This window comes from Pan paniscus, chromosome 5 (genome assembly GCF_029289425.2).
Source record: "Pan paniscus chromosome 5, NHGRI_mPanPan1-v2.0_pri, whole genome shotgun sequence".
In the NCBI taxonomy this organism is placed as follows: Eukaryota; Metazoa; Chordata; class Mammalia; order Primates; family Hominidae; genus Pan; species Pan paniscus.
In genome coordinates, this window is record NC_073254.2 from 158,827,817 (window position 1) to 158,850,077 (window position 22,261).

The window sequence follows — 22,261 nt, forward strand, 5'->3', positions numbered from 1 at the left end:
GCCTAGCAGAGCACAGCAGGGTATGAACACTGTTGCTGGTAATAGGGAACAGGTTTTCTTTCTTTTTTTTTTGAGACAGAGTCTCACACTGTTGCCAGGCTGGAGTGCAGTGGCACGTTCTCGATCTAGGCTCACTGCAACCTCCGCCTCCTGGGTTCAGGCGATTCTCCTGCCTCAGCCTCCTGAGTAGCTGGGACTACAGGCATGTGCCACCACGCCCGACTAATTTTTGTATTTTTAGTAGAGACGGGGTTTCACCATGTTGGCCTGGATGGTCTTGATCTCCTGACCTTGTGATCTGCCCGCCTCAGCCTCCCAGTGTTGGGATTACAGGCGTGAGCCACCGCATCTGGCCGGGAACAGGTTTTCTTCTTTTTCTCCTCCTCTGCCTTCCTTTCCTCCTGTTCATCCTCCTTTTCCCTCTCTTGTTCTCATTCTCCTTATTTAAAAAAAAAAAAAAAGCATGTTGTGGCCGGGCGCAGTGGCTCACACCTGTAATCCCAGCACTTTGGGAGGCTGAAGCAGGCAGATCACCTGAGGTCAGGAGTTCCAGACCAGCCTGCCCAACATGGTGAAACCCCGTCTCTACTAAAAATACAAAAATAAGCTGGGCAGTAGTGGCACACATCTGTAATCCCAGCTATTCAGGAGGCTGAGGCATGAGAATTGCCTGAACCCAGGAGGCGAAGGTTGCAGTGAGCTGAGGTCGTGCCACCATACTCCAGACTGGGTGACAGAGCAAGACTGTCTCAAACAAAAACAAAAACATGTTGTGAACCTTTTCACATGTCTATCAGTAACAGTAGAGGAAACAAAGCAAATACACTATGTATCCATTCAGGACAGAAAATCAAATTTAACACACCACTGCATCATCCAGTAATTGTTTTTTAAGAAGAGAAACTTTCTTTAAGCACCTGCTACAGTCCTGTAGACAGATTTGTAGAGCGAGGTAGCAGTTTGACATAATTTAAGAAAGATAAGGATTTGGCGATGACAGGGTTGACTTCCAATGGCCTGATGGGGAAGCCGTGTAGCGTGGGATTTCTTGTGTTTTCACTTTTACACTGGAAAGATAAAGCAGTGCATTCTTCCTCAGATGACAGCTCAGCTTCCCAATGCACAATCCAGCAGCTGTTTTTTTTTTTAAACTTTGAATGGAATATGTCAGCCTCAGCTATCAAAGAGTAGACATGCATTTGAAATGATTCATTGAATCCTTTTCGAGTTTCTAATTTTACCTTTGAAAAGAGAGGATGGGTCTTAGTCTTCTAATGAGAAACGATAATAAACTCAATACAAATGCAACTAAGATTCTGTTGTACTTTAAACAAGACGTAGAATTCTTTCATCTGAGCTCAAGCCTGCAATAATAACAGAAGAAAATCATGTCAGTTCTTAGTGATTGGCTGGGATCCCAATGGGGAAAGGCCCCCTCTTCCATCTACTTCTGCGAATCGAAGCTACAGACGTGGTCCAGCTTCACAGACTTCCTAGAAGAAACCTTGAAAACAGTAAGGAAGCAGCTGTATCCTTTCTTCAAGGAACTGCAGAAGAGCATCAGTGGCAGGATGATAGGTAAGCAGTCTTGCTACTTCTGTTGCAGGTTAATTATGAAGTTGCTTTCATATCCCGAGTAAATACAAGTTTAGTTATGGCGCAAGTAAAATTTTACTCTTGAACATCTCCAGTAAAATTTTATCTCCTAGGTTGCTCACACTGCCTTTCAAATACAACGAATAACCACTAAGAACAAATATATTCAGGTTCAAAATGTTGAAGCTCGTTCTTATTTTAACATTTTACCACCTTATTAATTCTTGTTTGTCACTTATTTACCTAGACACAATTTGCTGTTTGCTAAGCCAGAGAGCTGTGCACTTTTCCCACTAGAATTTGCTCTGAAAGTTAAGCACCTCTTATACCCCAGCACCTATTACATAAATTGTTCTACAATTAAAGTTCTATTTATTTTCTGTCTAAAATATATAATTCAGTGATGGGCTCCATGGGCCTTTGCTGAGCCTATTAGACATGGGTGAATGAATTTTTCCATTCACACCCCAGCCCCATGACGGAATGAATGATCACAGCAGAGCCCTTTGAAAACAATTTACTTCCTCAACTTTGCATCTTTACCTAAATTAGTCCATTCTTTAAGTATATTTCACCATCTAGGTAGAGTTTTTCTTTTTCTCATCTGCAACTATTCATATCTATTCAATTTTTCCCCTACTACTTTCCGCCTGACTAAAACACCATATGAATCAAATCACCCTCTATCTATGCCTTTCTTCTTTTCCTCTGCCCAGCTCCATATTTAAGGTCTGTTTACATAGTTACCATCTACACAAGAGCTGTAACACACAAGCGTGCAAGTAGATATCTGTCAATGTATGTCCTATATCTCTTTACATAAATGCTTCCAAAACAGGGATTTGCCTTCCTGCTTATTTGTACTACCTACTCTATCACATTTAGGAGGTGTTCAACCATTATTTTAAAATGGTTATGAAGTTGTAAACAGGGAGAAAGTATTTTTCCTAGTTTGTTTTTTTTTTTTTTTTTTTTTTTGAGACACAGTTTTGCTCTTGTCCCCAGGCTGGAGTGCAATGGTGTGATCTCGGCTCACTGCAACCTCTGCCTCCCAGTTCAAGGGATTCTCCTCCCTCAGCCTCCTGAGTAGCTGGGATTATAGGCATGCACCGCCATGCCTGGCCAATTTTTATTTTATTTTTATTTTTTAGATGGAGTCTTACTCTGTCACCCAGGCTGGGCCTCCCAAGTAGCTGGGATTACAGGTGTGCCTCACCACGCCCAGCTAATTTTTGCATTTTTAGTAGAGATGGGATTTCACCATGTTGGCCAGGCTGGTCTCAAACTCCTGACCTCAAGTGATCTGCCCATCTTGGCCTCCCAAAGTGCTGGGATTACAGGTGTGAGCCACCGTGCCCAGCCTATTTTTTGTATTTTTAGTAGAGATGGGGTTTCACCATGTTGGCCAGGTTGGTCTCGAACTCCTGACCTCAAGTGATAAGAGTATTTATTAAATAATATATGTAGGCAATGAGAAGAAAATGGAAAAACAATTTTTTAAATAACTGCATGGTGTTAAAAATATTTTTAAAATTAAAAGATGTCTGTGTATGTCTGTTTGCATGTTATTTACTTTGGACTTTAAAATATTTATATATTTGAAGCCTGGTGTAGTGGCTCATGCCTGTAATCCCAGCAGTTTGGGAAGCCGAGGCAGGTGGATTGCTTGAGCTCAGGAGTTTGAGACCAGCCTGGGCAACATGGCAAAACACCGTCTCCACAGAAAAATACAAAAGTTAGCTGGGCCTGGTGACGTGTGCCTGTAATCCCAGCTACTTAGGAGGCTGAGGCACGAGAACTGCTTGAGCCAGGGAGGCAGAGGTTTCAGTGAGCTGAGATCGCGTCACTGCACTCCAGCCTGGGCAACAGAATGAGACCCTGTCTCAAAAAACAAAAAAACAAAAAAACAAATGCCTACTTGAGCACAGAGATAAAGGAGAATATAGAGCAACTTCTGGTAGGATCGAGAGTCTTACATTTAAATTTATTGAGCTCCTTTTCACATGCTCTCTCCTTATTGTCCAATTTATACATTTCATTCAATATCAGCTTTGCCGGAGTGGGCACTTTTTATAGACTAGACATTTAAATTAGTTTGGTTCACTTTATATTTTATCATAGTAGAAATCCTCATTGCATAATAGAATTTTTACTGCTATTCTTTGCATTTTTATCCACTAAAAAAACAACTGTGGGTCCAGTACGGTGGCTCATGTCTGTAGTCCCAATTCTTTGGGAGGCTGAGGTGGGCAGATTGCTTGAGGCCAGGAGTTTGAGACCAGCCTGGGAAACATAGCAAGACCCCATCTCTACAAAAAGTTAAAAAATTGGCTGGCTGCAGTGGCTCACGCCTGTAATCCCAGCACTTTGGGAGGCCAAGGCAGGAGGATCACTTGAGGTCAGGAGTTCAAGACCAGCCTGGCCAACATGGTGAAACCCGGTCTCTCCTAAAACTACAAAAAAAAAAAAAAAAATTTAGCTGGGCGTGGTGGCAGGCACCTGTAATCCTAGCTACTCAGGAGGCTGAGGAAGGAGAATTGCTTGAACCCAGGAGGCGGAGGTTGCAGTGAGCCCAGATTGCACCACTGCATTCCAGCCTGGGTGACAAGAGCGAGACTCCATCTCAAAATAAATAAATAAATAAAAGTTAAAAAATGAAGCAGGCATGGTGGTGCATGCCTATAGTCCCAGTTACTTGAGAAGCTGAGGTGGGAGGATCACTTGAGCTCAGGGAATCAAGGCTGCAGTGAGCTATGATTTTGCCACAGCACCCCAGCCTGGGCAACGGAGTAAGATTCTGTCCCAAAAAAAAAAAAAAAGAAAGAAACTGTGAGGACTGAGTTGTTGTTTTTAAATCACATTTCTTACATAAATCAATTACAGGGCATGTGGCCTTGTATTTACAGGGCAGTTTATGTTTGACACCATGGGTATGACCAACATTCTAAACAACCAAGATACTGCGCAAGCTCTGGCAGATGGATTGATGGAGTTGTCAAAAGAAGATTCTGTAAGTGTTTCTTTGAAGAAAGTAAACTATGAAAACCAACATTTAAATAAATTCTGTTTGCAGTTATTATTAATTTTTTTGACCAGATTATCCCTTTCAGAGCACAGTTCCTCAGAGAAATTACATCAGTTTATAAAAATAGCCACTAAGAGATTCTGGGCCCAAGATGTGTTAAGTACACAAAACAGACAAGTAGGAAAATCTTCTAGGTTATTTAAAGTTTATTACATTGTGCCCTGTTTTCTGTCTTGTGCTTAATTTCAGTCAGAAGTGACTTTTTTTTTTTTAATAAAACATGTTAGTGGCTTTATATTTCACATAAACTTTACTCAACAGAGAAACCAATTCCTAGTTTCAGGAGAAATCTGAGAAAGTGTGACCCAGATGTGAAAAGATGAAGGGAAAAGGGGCTAGATGAGAGAGGAAGGGAAAGAGAACACAACGGAACGGAAAGAAGCAAATCAGTAATTCGGCTGGGGATGGGTGTAGGAGAAACCCAAAGAAACAATTTCATCAGACACAGATCCAAGGTTCTCTCTCATTAAGGTCAGTCTACACTTCAGAAAACAGTGAGAAGAAGCCAGTCCACATTTCAGAAAATAGTGAGGAGAGGCCAGTCTCCAGACAGCTCTCCCAGCCCCAAAGAGGACAGCATGGCTATAGGAAAATGCAATGTGGCCAGGCGTGGTGGCTTATGCCTGTAATCCCAGCACTTTGGGAGGCCGAGGCAGGCGGATCATTTGAGATCAGGAGTTGGAGACCAGCCTGGCCAACATGGCAAAACCCCGTCTCTACTAAAAATACAAAAACTAGCCGGGCATGGTGGCGGGCACCTGTAATCCCAGCTGCTCAGGGGGCTGAGGCCAGAGAATTGTTTGAACCTAGGAGGTGAAGGTTGCAGTGAGCTGGGATCGTGCCATTGCACTCCAGCCTGGGTGACAAAGCAAGACTCTGTCTCAAAAAAAGAAAAAAAAGAAAGAAAATGCAACGTGCAGCTCTCCATCTGAGGGGAGTCGGGAATAGAATGGAGATAGGGCTGCTGTTAACATATTCAATAATCTAAATTCTCTAGTTTCCAAGGAATTCTCAAGGAGAGTCTCAAATCTTTCTCTTCCACCATCATAATTCTACTTTTTGGGTGAATTTAACATTGTCTCTGCACACATTCTCTCTCTCCTTATTATTGAGTATCTGCTCCTGTTTCAGTGTGGCTTCCTGGGTCTGCACCAGGCATTTCTGGGCGTAGCTGTCCTGCACTGGGTGGGGGCTGCGAAGCTGCATTAGCTGTAGTTTGTCTCCTGTGAAGTCTCAGCTCTGCAGTGAGGCTCAGGCAGCCCAATGACGAAAGGCCTTTGGCGAGCCTTGCTGATAAAATGAGCAGGGATATTCACAGAGGTGCCCCCTCACTGTCTGCCAAAACACTGAAGGATTACTCAGCATGCTTGCTGTCAGTTCAGTGTACTTATTTCCACCTAATTATTTAAAAAGAACCATGTATGATATAATTTGGATGGTGCTCAAACCTATAGCCTGAGAGGAACCAAATTTGAGAGCCCCAGCATGTTTTCCCAGCAATTCTGCTACTGCAGCCTCTCTCCCAGGCCTTCTTCTTCCCCCTGAAAGACAACAAGATCCTTCCTGTCCCCTTTCCTCATTTGGCCAAGGGGTTGGTGTGGGCCACTTTGGTTCCAAAGATCTTGAGAGACCCTCCCATAAAATTTTGGTGTCTTAACTGGATTGTGACAAATTGTTGAGAACCAAGAGTACATATGGTAACTGGAATATGAGATGAACTAGAAAGTCTCATGTACTGACTCGAATTGAGCACTAGTCATTCTGTTTTCTGGACATGTCAGTTAATTAGGTAGAAAGCTGAAATCCCTGCTAAAAAGTGTGTTCTCTCTTCTGCTGCAGTATTGACATCTGTATTTCAGAAGAATGTTTTAAATGGGCATTTTTCTTGCGGGGGGGTTGGGCATTCTTTAGGACAAACCTCTGGAATTTTTGTCGTATTTTCTGCTGAAGAAATGTGGCAAAAAGATCAAAGATTTTGAAGGAAATGTTATTCCAACAAAATGTGACCCAAAGACAACATTCAGTTTATTCATGAAGGTAAAGTTGCTGCTGAATTTTTATGCCATTGCTTTTCTGTAGAGTTAGGCACATGTGATAAAGAAATTCATAAATCATTATATGAGCTCTACTGGGAAGCTTTAACTTGTCATTTCTCCAAAGAATTTTATTTTCATGAAGTATTATTAAAATAGGGTGTTTTGTAGTTTCATAATATGAGTAACATTTAAGCCGCTTAAAAGCATAAACTGCAACATGTTAACTTGAGTAACACTATTTGGTTGTGGGGAGAAAGGTAGAAATTTGCATTTTGCTTTGCCATTTATGCAATTGAGCCCTGAGAGAACTTAAGGGGAATTTTTTTTTTGAGGGGGGTGAAACTAAGAATAGTTCTTTTTTTTCTTAGTTGAGATTCAAATTCATTAAAGAAAAAAATGGGTTTAAAGCGAGTTCTGGCTGGGCGCGGTGGCTCACGCTTGCAATCCCAGCACTTTGGGAGGCCCAGGCGGGCAGATCATTTGAGGTCAGGAGTTTGAGACCAGCCTGGCCAACATGGTGAAACCCCGTTTCTACTAAAAATACAAAAATTAGCTGGGCATCGTGGCATGCCTATAATCCCAGCTACTCAGGAGGCTGAGGCAGGAGAATCACTTGAACCCAGGGGGGTTCAGTGAGCCAAGGTTTGCTTGAACCCGGGGAGGTTCAGTGAGCAGAGGTTGCAGTGAGCCAAGATCGCACCACTTTACTCCACCCTGGGTGACAGAGTGAGACTCTGTCATAAATAAATAAAACTAGTTCATCAGGCCAAAAAGAATAATTTTGCCAGTACTATATTAGGAATCCAAGCATTCTTGGTTACATGAAATAACCAGGATTCAAGAAATGCTGAGAATTACATTGTCGTTCACATAACTGATTTCTATGTAGGGGAAAATACTGTTTTAGAACCATTTTATGTCCATAGAGAAGTCACCTGTCTTTGATGTTTGAAGGCGTAGGATGGCAGTCCCTAACACAATCTCACCATGGAGGGCTGCTAGGAGTAAGAGACTTGTGAGCACCTCTAGCAGGCAAATCATTTGTTGCCCTATTAACCTGATATTCTGGAAGTATTTGTTAATGCTTCTTTAAAGGACAGTGCAGGGCAAGGCAGGAGCAGACATAGAGAACTGCTGGAGGCAGCATTCCCTCTGCCTGCTGCCCCAAATGAACTCAGCAGCACACGGCCTGCCGTCATTAAGACCCATCCTTGGCCAGGCGCAGTGGCTCACGTCTGTAATCCCAGCCCTTTGGGAGGCAGAGGTGGGTGGATCACTTGAGGCCAGGAATTTGAGACTAGCCTGGCCAACATGTTGAGACCCCCTCTCTACTAAAAATACTAAAATTAGCCAGGCATGATGGGGCACACCTGTAGTTCCAGCTACTTGGGAGGCTGAGGCAGGAGAATCGCTGAACCAGGGAGGTAGAGGTTGTAGTGAGCCAAGATCGCACCATTGCACTCCAGCCTGGGCCATAGAGTGAGACCCTATCTCAAAAAAAAAACAAAACAAAAAAAACAAAACAAACAAACAAAAAAAACCCTACCCTTCTGCTGTTACCATAGCACAACCCTTACTTTAATCCTCCCCTCCCCGACAAAGTGCCCAAGTGGCTTATTCTTCCCAAACACAAGCAACTCCCTGAGACAGGAGTCTTTATTTTATTTTTTAATTTTTTTTTTTGAGATGGGGCCTCGCTCTGTCACCCATGCTGGGGTACAGTGGCACAATTATAGCTCACCATAGCCTTGAACTCCTGGGCTGAAGCCATCCTCCTGTCTCAGCCTCCCAATGTGCTGGGATTACAGGCCTGAGCCACCAGGCCTGGCCATTCCAAGAGGAATCTAAATGCCTTTCCAGGGATCTCTAAGCCCTTTACAGATTGAAGCCCTGCTTGCTGGCTGCCCTGCCCCCAAATCGGTATTTTCAGGAAACTTCTCAGGCAGAGGGCAATTCCTCATCTTTTTAGTTCCATTCTCTAAATATTTGCAGGAGCTAACCACATGCTAGACCTTCTGCTAAATCCTGGGACTAGACAGCAAAGTAAGACAGTTCCTGCCTTTGTGGAGGATGAGGCTGATACACAAAGAGGTGGTGCAGCATGATTAGCACCTGTTAACAGAACGCACGGGCTGGGATGGGAACCCTAGGGTGGGAACGCCAGATGGGCATTTAGTCCAGACTCCTCTTTCTGCTTCTCAGAGGCTGCTGCTTTCATCTCATTATGCCAGCCACCATCTCTTTGAAATTCTTGGAGATTATTCTCCCAAAAGGGTGGACATAGTCTCCATCCATCCTTTAGCCTATGAAAACCTGAAAAACAGCACCCAGACCTCTAATACCACTCATTTTCCCTTGGTTCACTAAAGGGAATGATCAACATATAACCACATTACACAGGTTCCAAATTCTTCCAAAGTCCTTTCAACGTCTGCTGATTCCTGACTCCCTGGAATCCTTATTGGATTCTTTCACCCACCTTTATTCCTAAGGGTGAAGCTATTACCTCGAAACCCAGGCATACAGATCCCAGAAAACCCCCTCTTTGGAGCAAGAAAGCAATAAGGACCAAACTAAGGTGCTTCCTCCTCTGAAGTGCCACTCTCACATGTGAAAGACCTAACTCTTGGTGAGAACCGTTTCTGGGCTCATTGACACCTAAGGGAATGATCACTTGGAGCAGTTCCTCTGAGGCACTTTCTCCTCTAGTTCCTCTGCCAAATAAAATTCAAAATGAATGAAGTCTTTTCAACTGGCTATTGATGCGAACAGCTCATCATGTTCATAAAATAATGCATGAAATTTGGGCTGAAAGTTCCTCATTGCTGGAAATCAGGCCCTCTATTGCTACATTGTCTGCCTGTAATAAAACTGGAAAAATGCAAAACTCCTTAATGCCTGGAAATTTGATTTAAAAAAAATCGAATTAGAAAAAAATACATATTAGATTCTCATTTGATTCTCTACTATTTAACACCAAAGAGCTTGGGCACAAAGCCCACAGAACAAATGCAGAGACCTCTAGGAGGAAGAACCACAGCTAAACGTCAGTGTTGCATTAGGATAAAAATAGAAAAGCTGATTTTCCTTACATTAGGGTTTATTTTTAAAACTGGATATTCATTCAGAAGCCTCAGGAGACAAAGGAGGGGAAAATGAAAGCTTCTCTGAGATAATTGCTTTAAAGACCCTTCCAGCCGGGAGCAGCGGCTCACGCCTATAATCCCGGCACTTTGGGAGGCCGAGGTGGGTGGATCACCTGAGGTCAGGAGTTTGAGACCAGTCTGGCCAACAAGGTGAAACCCCGTCTCTACTAAAAATACAAAAATTAGCTGGGCGTGGTGGTGGGCGCCTGTAATCCCAGCTACTCGGGAGGCTGAGGCAGGAGAATCCCTTGAACCTGGGAGGCAGAGGTTGCAGTGAGCCAAGATTGCAGCACTGCACTCCAGCCTGGGCGACAAGAGCAAGACTTTGTCTCAAAAAAATAAACAAAACAAAAAAAACAAACCCTCCCAGAGAGGCTTGTGTAATACGGATTATCTGTCAAATCCAGGACTCTGTGTGTGTGTGTGTGTGTGTGTGTGTGTCCATCCATGTATCTATCTATCCATCCACCTACCTACCTACCTATCATCCTGCTGCCCAATCATTATTTGCTCCGGTTTTTGTCTGCCTATAATGTTTACACTGATACCATGCAACCATGGTGATGGCTGCCCGCCAGAATTATAGTTGTTCCTGAACTCTACCTGTCATTTTCACAACTATTTCTGGTCCCTTATCCAGGCAGCTGAGTGTTTGCTGGCAGAAGCATCAGCAATGACTAGAATGTCTCTGGAAAATAGTGTCTGCCTATGCTCCATCCTAGAGAAAAATTCCTAACATGTTCTTCATGAGCTTTTTTTTATTGGTCTTCCTTATATGTCCTGCAGAGCCAAGGCAAAGACCCACCAACCCAGAATGATAGTTGTCTTATAAATGTGCAAAGTTTCTGCCATGTTACTTCCTCTGAATTCATCCATAAAAACTAAGTAAAAGATAGCATCGGAATCTAAAATTAAGCTGTAAAAATTCTGGCAATTAAACATATAATATAAAATGAGTGAACTTGCCAATTTTAGGTTCAAACAAAATTACTATGCCAAATCAATGTCCTATCCACAAAGAAAAAATTATATTTAAAAAAGTAAGTTGCTGCTGAGCCGGAATGTGAAATAAAGCCCAGCTGTAAGCGAGCAGGTTCTAAAACAGCCAAGGTGGTCTGGGGGCGGTCCATGATGACACCTGAATTTTAATGCATAAATTTTCATGTGAGCCTGTACAGTCAGGTGATCTCCCAGAGAAAGATGGCTCCCTTATCTGTGAGATCCACAATACAATTGTGTGCTGTTTGGGTTATCTTAATCTTGGCCCAACCTGAGAGTTTTGTTTTTGTTTTTTGAGACAGTCTCACTCCATCACCCACGCTGGAGTGCAAGATACTGGCTGGGCACAGTGGCTCACACCTGTAATCCTATCACTTTGGGATCCCAAGGCAGGAGGATCACTTGAATTTGAGACCAGCCTGGGCAACATAGTGAGACCTTGTCTCTAAAAAAAAATGAACAAAATAAGCCAGGCATGGTGGCACATGCCTGTAGTCCCAGCTACTTGGGAGGTTGAGGTGGGAGATCAATTGAGCTTGGGAGGTCGAGGCTGCAGTGAGCAAATATTGCACCACTGCACTCCAGCATGGGTGAAAGAGTGAGACCCTGTCTCAAAACAAAACAAAAACAAGTAGATCTCCTCCCCGGCCCCAAGCCATAAGTATGGATACATGCCAGGCTGGTATGAGACAGCCACAAGTGCAGAGGACAAAAGAAATCATTAGAAGACTCCCTGGAGCAGACAGGAAGCACTCAGGCTCAGGTGGGACCTCCTGCCATCTGGGACTGAGCTAGCTGGCTGCAGGTTTGCAGACCAGGGTTCTTCTGCAGAGGCTCAGGCTGCCAGAGCAATGTGGCATCTCCAAAATAAAAATTCGCTTTTGCCTCAGTAGAGTAAGGTAAAAGGAGCCTTAGTTACAAATTGAAGTTATTCTTCCAGCCTCATCCCTGGACATCCAAGGGTTGCCATTGGTAGTTTTGTCTTTGATGAGGAAGGCAGCAATAACGACCATTGACCATCATCATCCCTCAACATAAACACAGGACCACTGCTCTGTTGCTAGGGTAGACCCTGGGGTGCTGCAGGCAGCAGGGGTAGGGGTGGAGGGCTTTAAAAAAATGTGCTAAGTTTGAGAGAGGCCACAGCAAGAATAGTTAACAAGGTAAAGTGAAGAAAGAATAAGCCTTATTTAAATGTGCAGGTCTAGAAAGGGTATGTGAACTGTTTATGACACATTTTCACTTGGTGGCGAAAAAAGGAGTGAGTTTTGTGAGCTTTTCCTTCTGGATCTTAAAAATAAAAATAACCTATTTGCCCTCAACTGAGAAGGAACAGAGCAGAGCTGAGGCAAAAACCTGTTACCTGGCCAGGCTTGGTGGCTCATGCCTGTAATCCCAGCACTTTGGGAGGCCGAGGCGGGCAGATTACCTGAGGTCAGGAGTTCCAGACCAGCCTGGCCAACATGGTGAAACCCCATCTCTACTAAAAATACAAAAATTAGTGGGGCGTGGTAGTGGGCCCTGTAAGCCTGCTACTCAGGAGGCTAAGGCAGGAGAATCGCTTGAACCTGGGAGGCGGAGGTTGCAGTGAGCCGAGATTGTGCCATTGCACTCCAGCCTGGGCGAGAGTGAGACTCCATCTCAAGAAAAAGAAAAAAAAAAGAAGCCTGTTACCCAGGAATGTGTGTGAGTCTTTAAGCCTGGGAGGAGCCCCAGCCCAGCATCACTCCCCTGGCTCCCAAGGAAGAGGGAGCTACACTGGATTTAGTTCTCAAGTATTATGTAGTTCAAAAGAAGCAAAGGCTATTTTTAAAAAACATAAAATTGAATGTAAGAGTGGCATCCCATTTGCAAGCACTTAACTCATTGTGTGTAGGGAACACTGTGGTTGGGGCTGAAGGCAGAGGCTTCTGAGGGCCTCCTGCAGGCACAGTACTGAGTTTTCAGAGATGTCAAGACCTGCCTCCAATAACCAAGTTTCCATTCAATCTTCAGGAAAGAAATGTTGTAGAAGACAATTCTTGGGACACAAAGTCCAGGCTCAGCAAAAATGATTTAAATTTTGAAGCACTGATTAATCTGGTAAGCTATTATATAGTGTAACTTTACCATTGGTTTTGCTCCTGATAGTGAAATTTCAGCCTTTATTCTGGTTAGTTCTTCATTTTCCTTGAAAATTTCCCTTTGGGGGATTAAAAAAAAAAAACCTCAAAAATTATTAGAGAGAATTCAGCTGGCACACTTTTTTTTCAAATAAGCCCCGGACTGAAAAGAAGTTGAGCCAGAAGGATAGCAGTGTAACATCTTGGAGCAAAACCAATCTGTATGTTACTCCCTGACTTTCCTTTATGGTACTAGGATGTCTTTTAAAGAAATGGCACATGGACAAAGGCTCACAGTTTCTAATTAATCTACCAACTTACAGTCTGACTTCAAAAGTTGAGTCTAATGAACACAATGTCTAGGGCTCCGTCTTTCTGTGTCAAGGGTAAAGTGTGGAGGAAGCTGCAGCCTCAGCAGGGGCCGGTCTCGCCCTGTGTAACCCACGGCATGGGCACACTGTTTTGTTTTCTTCAACACACAAACACACTTATTATCACCTTTCATTCTCAGAATCCTATAAAGGACACATCCCTAGCCACATTTTACAGATAAAGAACTAGAGTTAAGAAAAGTTACATGGGGGAAAAAAGTCAAATGACTTCCCTAAGGCCAGACAATTGGGCAAGAAAAATCTTAAGTCCTGCAGCCCTGAGCTCAGACCTGGGGCTCTTTCCCAGCCCCAGACACCCTGGCTGCAGACAGTGCAGGCCGTGGAGCCCCAGGACATGGATGCCCACCTGCCCCAAACCCATCCCTAGGAACACCCAGGAGGAGCATGTTCCATAGAGCAGTGGATATGAGGGTATCTCATCTGACTATTGGTAATAATACCTCATAGTGGTTTCAAGATAACAACACAAGGTTTGACAATGAAAACCTTAGTTCAAAATGATTATAAATGTTGGATAACTCCAATATGTAAAAATATATACATACAGAAATACACATATAATATTAAAAAAATAATATGGACTGTAAGCCAACTGCCAAGTAGGATGCAGATGTATTTTTTACCTTATTAGATATGTCTAAATAGGTATTCTAGACAGACCATGTGTTTGGAAAATAAACAAGAAGAGTTTGGCAGCTCATGTTTGTAATCCCAGCACTTTCGGAGGCCAAGGCAGGTGCATCGCTTAAGCAGAGGAGTTTGAGACCAGCCTGGGCAACATAGAAAAACCCTGTCTCTACAAAAAAATTACAAAAATTAGCCTGTTGTGGTGGCTACTCTGGTGGCTGAGGCAGGAGGATTGCTTGAGCCCGGGAGGTCGAGGCTGCAGTGAGCCATGATTGCACTACTGCACTTCAGCCTGGGTGACAGAGGGAGACCCTGTCTCAAAATAAAAAATTTAAAAAAAGAAGAGTGTGTTTATAATATTTCAAATAGTGAGTTCTCTCATTTTTCTCTTAAGTTTTTTTACATTATAATTCCAGTTAATGAAATTATGGTTAACTCATCTTGGTGAAGATCACATAGCATTACACATTTTTTCATTTTAAACAAGGCACTTAAACAACAAGGTGTTTGACTTGAAGGAAAAACTATCTGGTAATCATTTTTATCAACTAATGGATCCTCACTTAAAGACAGATTGCCCTACATATAAGAGGTATGTACGAAAACGTTATAAAATGTGCCCTTTGTGTTACAATGATAAATGAAAAACATGAGAATTCTCCAATTGAACAAGGTATGCAAGGATTTAGATACACACACACACACACACACACACATATACATATATTGCTGTTGTTAAAACAATGAGAGCAAGATAACAGATTGGAATATAAAGGTAACTGCTGAATGAGCATGCCACGAAGGGAGAAAGGAGGTCCTTTTGTTTTTGTTTTTGTTTTTGTTTTTTGAGATGGAGTCTCGCTCTGTTGCCCAGGCTGGAGTGCGGTGGCATGACCTCGGCTCACTGCAACCTCTGCCTCCCAGGTTCCAGTGATTCTACTGCCTCAGCCTCCTGAGTAGCTGGGATTACAGGCATGTGCTACCACACCCAGCTAATTTTTGTATTTTTAGTAGAGACAGAGTTTTGCCGTGTTGGTCAGGCTGGTCTCGAACTCCTGAGCTCAGGTGATCCACCCGCCTCAGCCTCCCAAAGTGCTGGGATTACAGGCATGAGCCACCGCACGTGGCCAAGGAGGTCTTTTCACAGAAGCATTTTTCCCCTTCTCATCTCCATTTGATGTTGATGGTATACCATTAGCCACGAATACATTAGCCATACCATTAGCCACTAATTTTTTAAAAAATACTTGTGCATATTCATCAGTTACCTTATGTACAATAAAGGAATGGGGAAGGAAATGAAAGAATAGAGCAAACTATACTGTAATAGTTAGGATGTAGTGGAACCAGATTGCAGTTTTTTAGTTGAGAATGCGGTCTTGGTCTGTAAGAATAACCTCTGGCGTAAAACAGCAAATTCTCTTTTTACTGGACCCCTCCTGCCTGCTGCTGAAACACATCAATTGTATCTTTAACCTCCATTTCCAACTCTGCAGGTGTGTCTGTTTCATTGATTGGCCATCTGACAAATTGGAATCTGATCCGCCTCATTGACAAGCCTTGCTATTCACAATAGGCTTTCATTAGTTTACTAAGTGGTGTATGCCTGTTAATCTTAAATTGCACCAAGGAACCATCCTGCCCACCACCCTAAAATTAATATGAGCAGTTCTGACCCTTCCTTGAGCTTTCTGTTCACCATGCTGAGTGCTGGAGTCACCTCAGGTCCGCAAGCAGCACAAGTGGCAGAAGCAGTATTGTCATATTTTATTGGGGGCAGTGTGGGGTATACTTAGGGCTGGAGGGAAAATAATAATTCTAGGCTAAAATTGAAGGACATTATGTTTTTGAAATTTAGATATTATAAATTTTCTGGTATAAAGATGCTCATTTTATAGCTTTTGAAATATGCAAATAAAAGAAAAAAATTATCTATTACCAGCAATAAAAATTAATTTCTCTCTCCGTATAAACATAGCACACACAACATCAGGGTATGGAATTTCTTTAGGCCAGTGTATGATTTTCACCTCTGCATTAAAAAATTAAACAAGAGGCTGGGCAAGGTGGCTCATGCCTGTAATCCCAGCACTTTGGGAGGCTGAGGTGGGTGGATCACAAGGTCAAGAGATCGAGAACATTCTGGCCAACATGGTGAAACCCCGTCTCTACCAAAAACACAAAAATTAGCTGGGCATGGTGGCATGCACCTGTAGTCCCAGCTACTCGGGAGGCTGAGGCAAGAGAATTGCTTGAACCCGGGAGGCGGAGGTTGCAGTGAGCTGAGATCACACCACTGCACTCCAGCCTGGACAAGAGAGTAAGACTCCATATCAAAAGAAAAAAATAAAATAAAATAAATAAATACATAAAACAACAGTTGGAAACATAACATAGCACATCTGGCAACCTGGCTAGCCAGGAGAGATGGGCTCATAGCTCCAAGTCTATCCTTCATACCGAAGTTAGATCCTTAATACTGAAAGAAGAGCATATGCTTCAGATTTTTCATATGTCAGCTGGGGAAGCAAATTAGCTAATAATGAAAAGGTGTCTTCACCTGTTCATACTGCTGCAGTAGAATACCTGAGACTGGGTAATTTACAAAGAACAGAAATTCTTTATGGAGGCTGGGAAGTCTAAGATCAAGATGCTAACATCTGTCAAGGGCCTTCTCTTGGAGTGCTCACATGGTGGAAGGCAAGAGAGGACCAACTCCCTCTGCCAAGCCCCTTTCTAAGGGCACCTGATCCCATTCATGAAGGAGGAGTCCTCATGACCCAGCCATGTTTTCATGACTCCACTTCTTAATACTGTCACATTGGCTACACCTGAATTTTGGAGGGGACACATTCAAACTGTAGCAGAGGGCTAGCTCATTTCAGTTCTTCTGTTTGCAAGATAATCAATAAAACACTACTTGGAAAAAGAAATAGGAAAACAAACAAGAGTAGACAAGCCAAAGTCTTCCTCACTAGACTGTAACCTCCATGAAGACAGGACTCTGTCTTGTTCTCATCATTACATGGCCAGCACCAGCATAAGACACCTAATATGGATTTGGATGGACAGATGGATAAAAATAAGTTTCAAACTGCCTTCCTTTAGATCCAAGATTAGTCCCTTCTCTACTTGGCCATCAGGCTGGCCCGATATGAGGGGCTCTTTGATGATACTGGGGACAAGTGATGGACAGCGGGGTCCTCCGTAGCCCCCGTGAAGTCCCCTTCAACCTGAACAGCACAAACCAGCAAGGGGGGTCTCCGTGTAGCTGCCTGACTGCTCAGCACTTCTACTTCTCCATCACTGACTTGAGTTCTTAACTTCTCTACAGGAGAGAATACTCCAGGACTCAGCAGAAAAGCGAGCTAGAGTTGTCAGAGAACTCTTACAGAGTGAGAGAAAATACGTGCAGATACTGGAAATTGTGAGAGATGTTTATGTCGCACCACTGAAAGCAGCATTGTCATCAAACAGAGCGATTCTGAGTGCTGCCAATATCCAGATCATTTTCTGTGACATTCTACAGATTTTAAGTCTCAACAGGTAAACCCTGAATATGTATTTTTTTTAATATTCATTGTGCACTGAGAAGAGCCCATGCTTTATTGTTTCAAAAGCAGTATGGAGGTGCAATGATGCTCTGACCCTCTTAGGGACCCTGATTATAGCAGCGAGATCCTCATCACATTACCTACCGGGCTGCAACCAGTAGTGATTCCCAAGGACACCCCTTCCCCCGTTCATAGCCATGGTGCAAGGAGTGGTGTTCAGGACCTAGGCATTTTGTAACCCAGTGGTCCCCAACCTTTTTGGCACCAGGAACCAGTTTCATGGAAGACAATATTTACACAGACCAGGGGTGGGGGGAATGGTTTCAGGATGATTCAAGTGCATTACAGTTATTGTGCACTTTATTTCTATTATTATATTATAATATATAATAAAATAATTATACAACTCACCATAATGTAAACCAGTGGGAGCCCTGAGCTTGTTTTCCTGCAACTAGATGGTCCCGTCTTGGGATGATGGGAGACAGGGACAGATCATCAGGCATTAGATTCTCATAAGGAGCATGCAACCTAGATCCTTCAAATGTGCAGTTCACCAAAGTGTTTGCACTCCTATGAGAATCTAATGCCACTGCTGATCTGGAGCTCAGGTAGTAATGCAAGCAACAGGGAGCGGTTGTAAATATCAGTGAAGCTTCACTCACTCAACCCCCACTCACCTCCTGCTATGCAGCCTGGTTCCTAATAGGCCACAGACTGGTACCTATCCATGGCCTGGGGGTTGGGAACCCTTGCTGTAACCAATAGACTGTCCATGCAAAAGCTAGCAGGAAGGAGGAGAGTCATACGCTCCTTCCTAATCAGCAATGTTCAGTTAAGCAATGGGAAAAAACCAGAAGGATTTAATGGGATTAAGCCACCAGGACACTTAGCTTAGAAAGCCCAAGGCTGAGGGTCAGTTTAATAACAACATATTTTCAAGTGCATAACATGAGAGAGAAAAGTGATCATTTCTGCCTGTGGTAAAAGGAGGCAACCTGAGTATGTCCTTCCCTGACGCTAACTCTCTAGGTAACTTGGAACAAGTTCTTTCCTGTCAGTGGGCCCCAGCTCCTACAGTGAAGAGGTTGAACTGGGCCTCTTCCACTGTTCAAAGCCTCTGATAGATGAATGAGGGATTTTCTTAGAGCTCTGGGGAACTGGGCTAAGCAGAGGCTATGGCATTCAGCTGTTGAAGACAGTGGAGCACTCTCCTCTACAAACTGTAAGAACTTTCACCCATCTGCCTATCTGGAGGCAAGAGACTAGGACATTAGGCAGCAGCTGTATTGTGGCCATTGTGTGGTTCCTTCACCTCAAGGAACTGAGGTGAAGAGGTGGGATTCCACCCCGGCCAACCTACTCCTTCACGTCCCAGTTCCCTTTCCTGTCAAATCTCCACTTCTCTGTGTTAAGAAGAAATGACTTGACCAAAACCCTACCGTAAAGGACTAGGGTGAAAATGCCCATGCTGATGACAATGGATATTTGGGTTTGTAAGTTATCACAAGTGAATATTTCATGCTTATGCTCTTCTCATACCACAGGCAGTTTCTAGATAACCTGAGAGACAGACTGCAGGAATGGGGCCCAGCTCACTGTGTGGGAGAAATAGTCACGAAGTTTGGAAGCCAGTTAAACACATATACCAATTTCTTCAACAATTACCCTGTCATTCTGAAAACTATTGAGAAGGTAAATGAGTTTCAATTCCATCATTCTATGAGACCTGAGCTAGAAAGGAAGTTACGTATGGAACCCGAAAGACCAGCGTTAATAAGAAAGGCTTCTCCGCTCTTAGCTCCCAGCTGTCTTCCCATACTGTGTGATCTCTGAGGACAGGAACCCTGACTTAGGGGCTAGCACAATATTTGACACCCAGCATTGCCAGGAACTGGTTCTTAAACTGAACTCATCCTCATGCAAATGGCCAGGCTTTCACCTGCCCCAGATACCCTCAGCTTACAGGAAAATGCTCCACAGTTGAGCTTGGAATCCACTCTGCTACTACAATCCTGTGTATCCTTGACAAGTTCACTCTCTCATGTAGAAAATAAATTAATCATCCACATCTTTCTTGGAAGAACAATCAATTTATGAAATGTCACTATCAAGTAAGGAATGTCTTGGTCTTACATTTCCTAGAGAGTAAATTATTAACAGTTTTCCCTGTTGCAATTTCTGCCATTATTTAATCTGAGCAGGAATATCCAATTCCCTCATGTACCACTTGCTGCTCTTGTGGGGATACCTTCTTATGGGAATAACATCCCTCTTTCTTCCCTCCTCAATTGGTATCGAAAGCCTAGAAAAGGCTACCTTGTCACATGGCAGCACACTTCTGCCAGAGTCCACTGTGACCACTCGTCTTCACTGAGGCCCTGCAGGAAAGGCCTGTGGGCTGGGAGGCCTCTGGAGGGCTCCGGCCCTTGGACAGCTTCCTTTGTAGTATTCCTTCTACCCCACCCAGGGAGTCTAGTCCCTGCTGGACAACTTGATGATTCAAAAGTTACATAAATAAGGTAGTTTCATAGAACTGACCTTGGAGACAAGGATTGGAGCAAAGTATCACATGGTATCAGGAACACACTGGTGCCTAAATTTTTTTAGCTATAGATAATGATGCCTAGTTCAATAGCCCAGTGTGTGCACACAAGTAAGTACTTAGCTTAAATGTTAGTTATTTGGTTGTGGGGTTTGTTTTGAGACAGGGTCTCCCTCTGTCACCTAGGCTGGAGTGCAGTGGCATGATTACAGCTCACTGCAGCCTCGACTTCCCCAGGCTCAGGTGATCCTCCCACCTCAGCCTACCAAGTATCTAGGACTACAGGCATGTGCCACCACACCTGGCTAATTTTTTTGTATTTTTTTTAGAGACGGAGTTTCACCATGTTGTCCAGGCTGGTCTTAAACTCCTGGGCTCAAGCAATCTGCCCAACTCTGTCTCCCAAAGTGCTGGGATTACAGGTGTGGGCCACCATGCCAGCCAATGTTAGCTATTAATATGATTGAAATCCATGAATATTTCACTTGGTCTTAGCCGAAAGTCCAGTAATGAAATCAGTGAATATTTGATTTCTGTAAGTTAGCATTGCTGACATCTTTCAGGCATGGAAAGGGAGGTAACTTTACGGGTGCTCTAATAGTGATAAATGAATACATTTTAAAACAGATATTAAGGCTCAGTGCGGTGGCTCACACCTGTAATCCCAGCACTTTGAGAGGCCTAGGCAGGTGGATCATCTGAGGTCAGGAGTTCGAGACCAGCCTGGCCAACATGGTGAAACCCCGTCTCTACTAAAAATACAAAAATTAGCCAGGCATGGTGGTGGGCACCTGTAATCCTAGCTACTTGGGAGGCTGAGGCAGAAGAATCGCTTGAACCTGGGAGGCAGAGGTTGCAGTGAGCCGAGATTATGCCACTCTACTCCAGCCTGGATGACAGAGCAAGACTCTGTCTCAAAAAAACAAAAAACAAAAAAAAATATTAAGTACAGTAGAATACCTGTATAATAAATATTACTATGGAAAATGTAATTAACAGAAGTATTAAAGGTGAATACCATTAATAGTCAAGATCTTACTATACTGAAATAACATTTACTGTGTGACAGCCACTTTATGGATAGGATTGTTTTTTTTCCACATCACAACATTAGAGATGATATCCATGTTACAGATGAGAAAACTGAGGCTCAGAAAAGTTAAGTAATTTGACAAGGTTATATATTCGATTTATTCTAATTCAAATCCAGGCCCACCTGGTTGCAAAGTACATTCTTATTTGTCTATACTGATTAAGTTCAATGAATAGGGTCAGGTCTATGTATAATTAACACATATTCTTTTTTTTTTTTTTTTTTTTTGAGATGGAGTCTCGCTCTGTTGCCCAGGCTGGAGTGCAGTGGCACTATCTTGGATCACTGCAAGCTCCGCCTCACAGGTTCACGCCATTCTTCTGCCTCAGCCTCCTGAGTAGTTAGGACTACAGGTGCCCGCCACCACGCCTGGCTAATTTTTTGTATTTTTAGTAGAGACAGGGTTTCACCATGTTGGCCAGGATGGTTCCATCTCCTGACCTCGTGATCCGCCTGCCTCCGCCTCCCAAAGTGCTGGAATTACAGGCATGAGCCATAGTGCCCAGCCAACACACATTCTTAACATATTAGGAAGACACCAATGGCACTACTAACAGTCTACTAATTGGTTAGACATAGATGTTGCCCTTTTGCTTCAGGCATTCCATAGATCATGCTTGCTCAGTGGAACAGTGGACTTTACAACTATCTCATAAAGTTTTGACAATATAATCCTCACCTTTTAGTGCAGAGAAATGATACCAGCATTCCGAACTTTCCTGAAGAGGCATGATAAGACCATTGTTACCAAACTGCTGAGGTACGTTCTGAGGGAGAGCACAGCAGGGGTCCCCCCAGAGAGGGCATTCCTGGGCCTTCAGAGACCAGAGCTCCCTTCTCTATGCCTCATACAGCCTGCCAGAGCTGCTGCTGTACCCATCCCGAAGATTTGAAGAATACCTTAATCTTCTCTATGCTGTCAGGCTTCATACCCCTGCAGAGCATGTTGACCGTGGGGACTTGACCACTGCAATTGACCAAATCAAAAAATATAAAGGTTATATAGATCAGGTTGGTTGCTGATAAGAATCTGTGTCCTTTAAACATGTTACAATGCCTTTGTGGTACTCCCACTCAAAGATCCTG

General features: G+C 43.4%; 1 protein-coding gene across 2 annotated transcripts in view; it reads left to right on the top strand.

Annotated features, from left to right (window-relative positions):
* The window catches only part of ECT2L (epithelial cell transforming 2 like), a 105,980-nt gene that overhangs the window by 65,576 nt on the left and 18,143 nt on the right, over nucleotides 1–22,261 (top strand). For both annotated transcript variants that reach the window (XM_003827709.6, XM_055114159.2), the window contains exons 11-17: nucleotides 1,396–1,578; nucleotides 4,503–4,606; nucleotides 12,858–12,944; nucleotides 17,318–17,529; nucleotides 19,085–19,232; nucleotides 21,862–21,935; nucleotides 22,030–22,186. In XM_003827709.6, coding sequence (XP_003827757.4) covers nucleotides 1,396–1,578; nucleotides 4,503–4,606; nucleotides 12,858–12,944; nucleotides 17,318–17,529; nucleotides 19,085–19,232; nucleotides 21,862–21,935; nucleotides 22,030–22,186 — 965 coding nt within the window. The remainder of the gene's footprint in view (nucleotides 1–1,395; nucleotides 1,579–4,502; nucleotides 4,607–12,857; nucleotides 12,945–17,317; nucleotides 17,530–19,084; nucleotides 19,233–21,861; nucleotides 21,936–22,029; nucleotides 22,187–22,261) is intronic.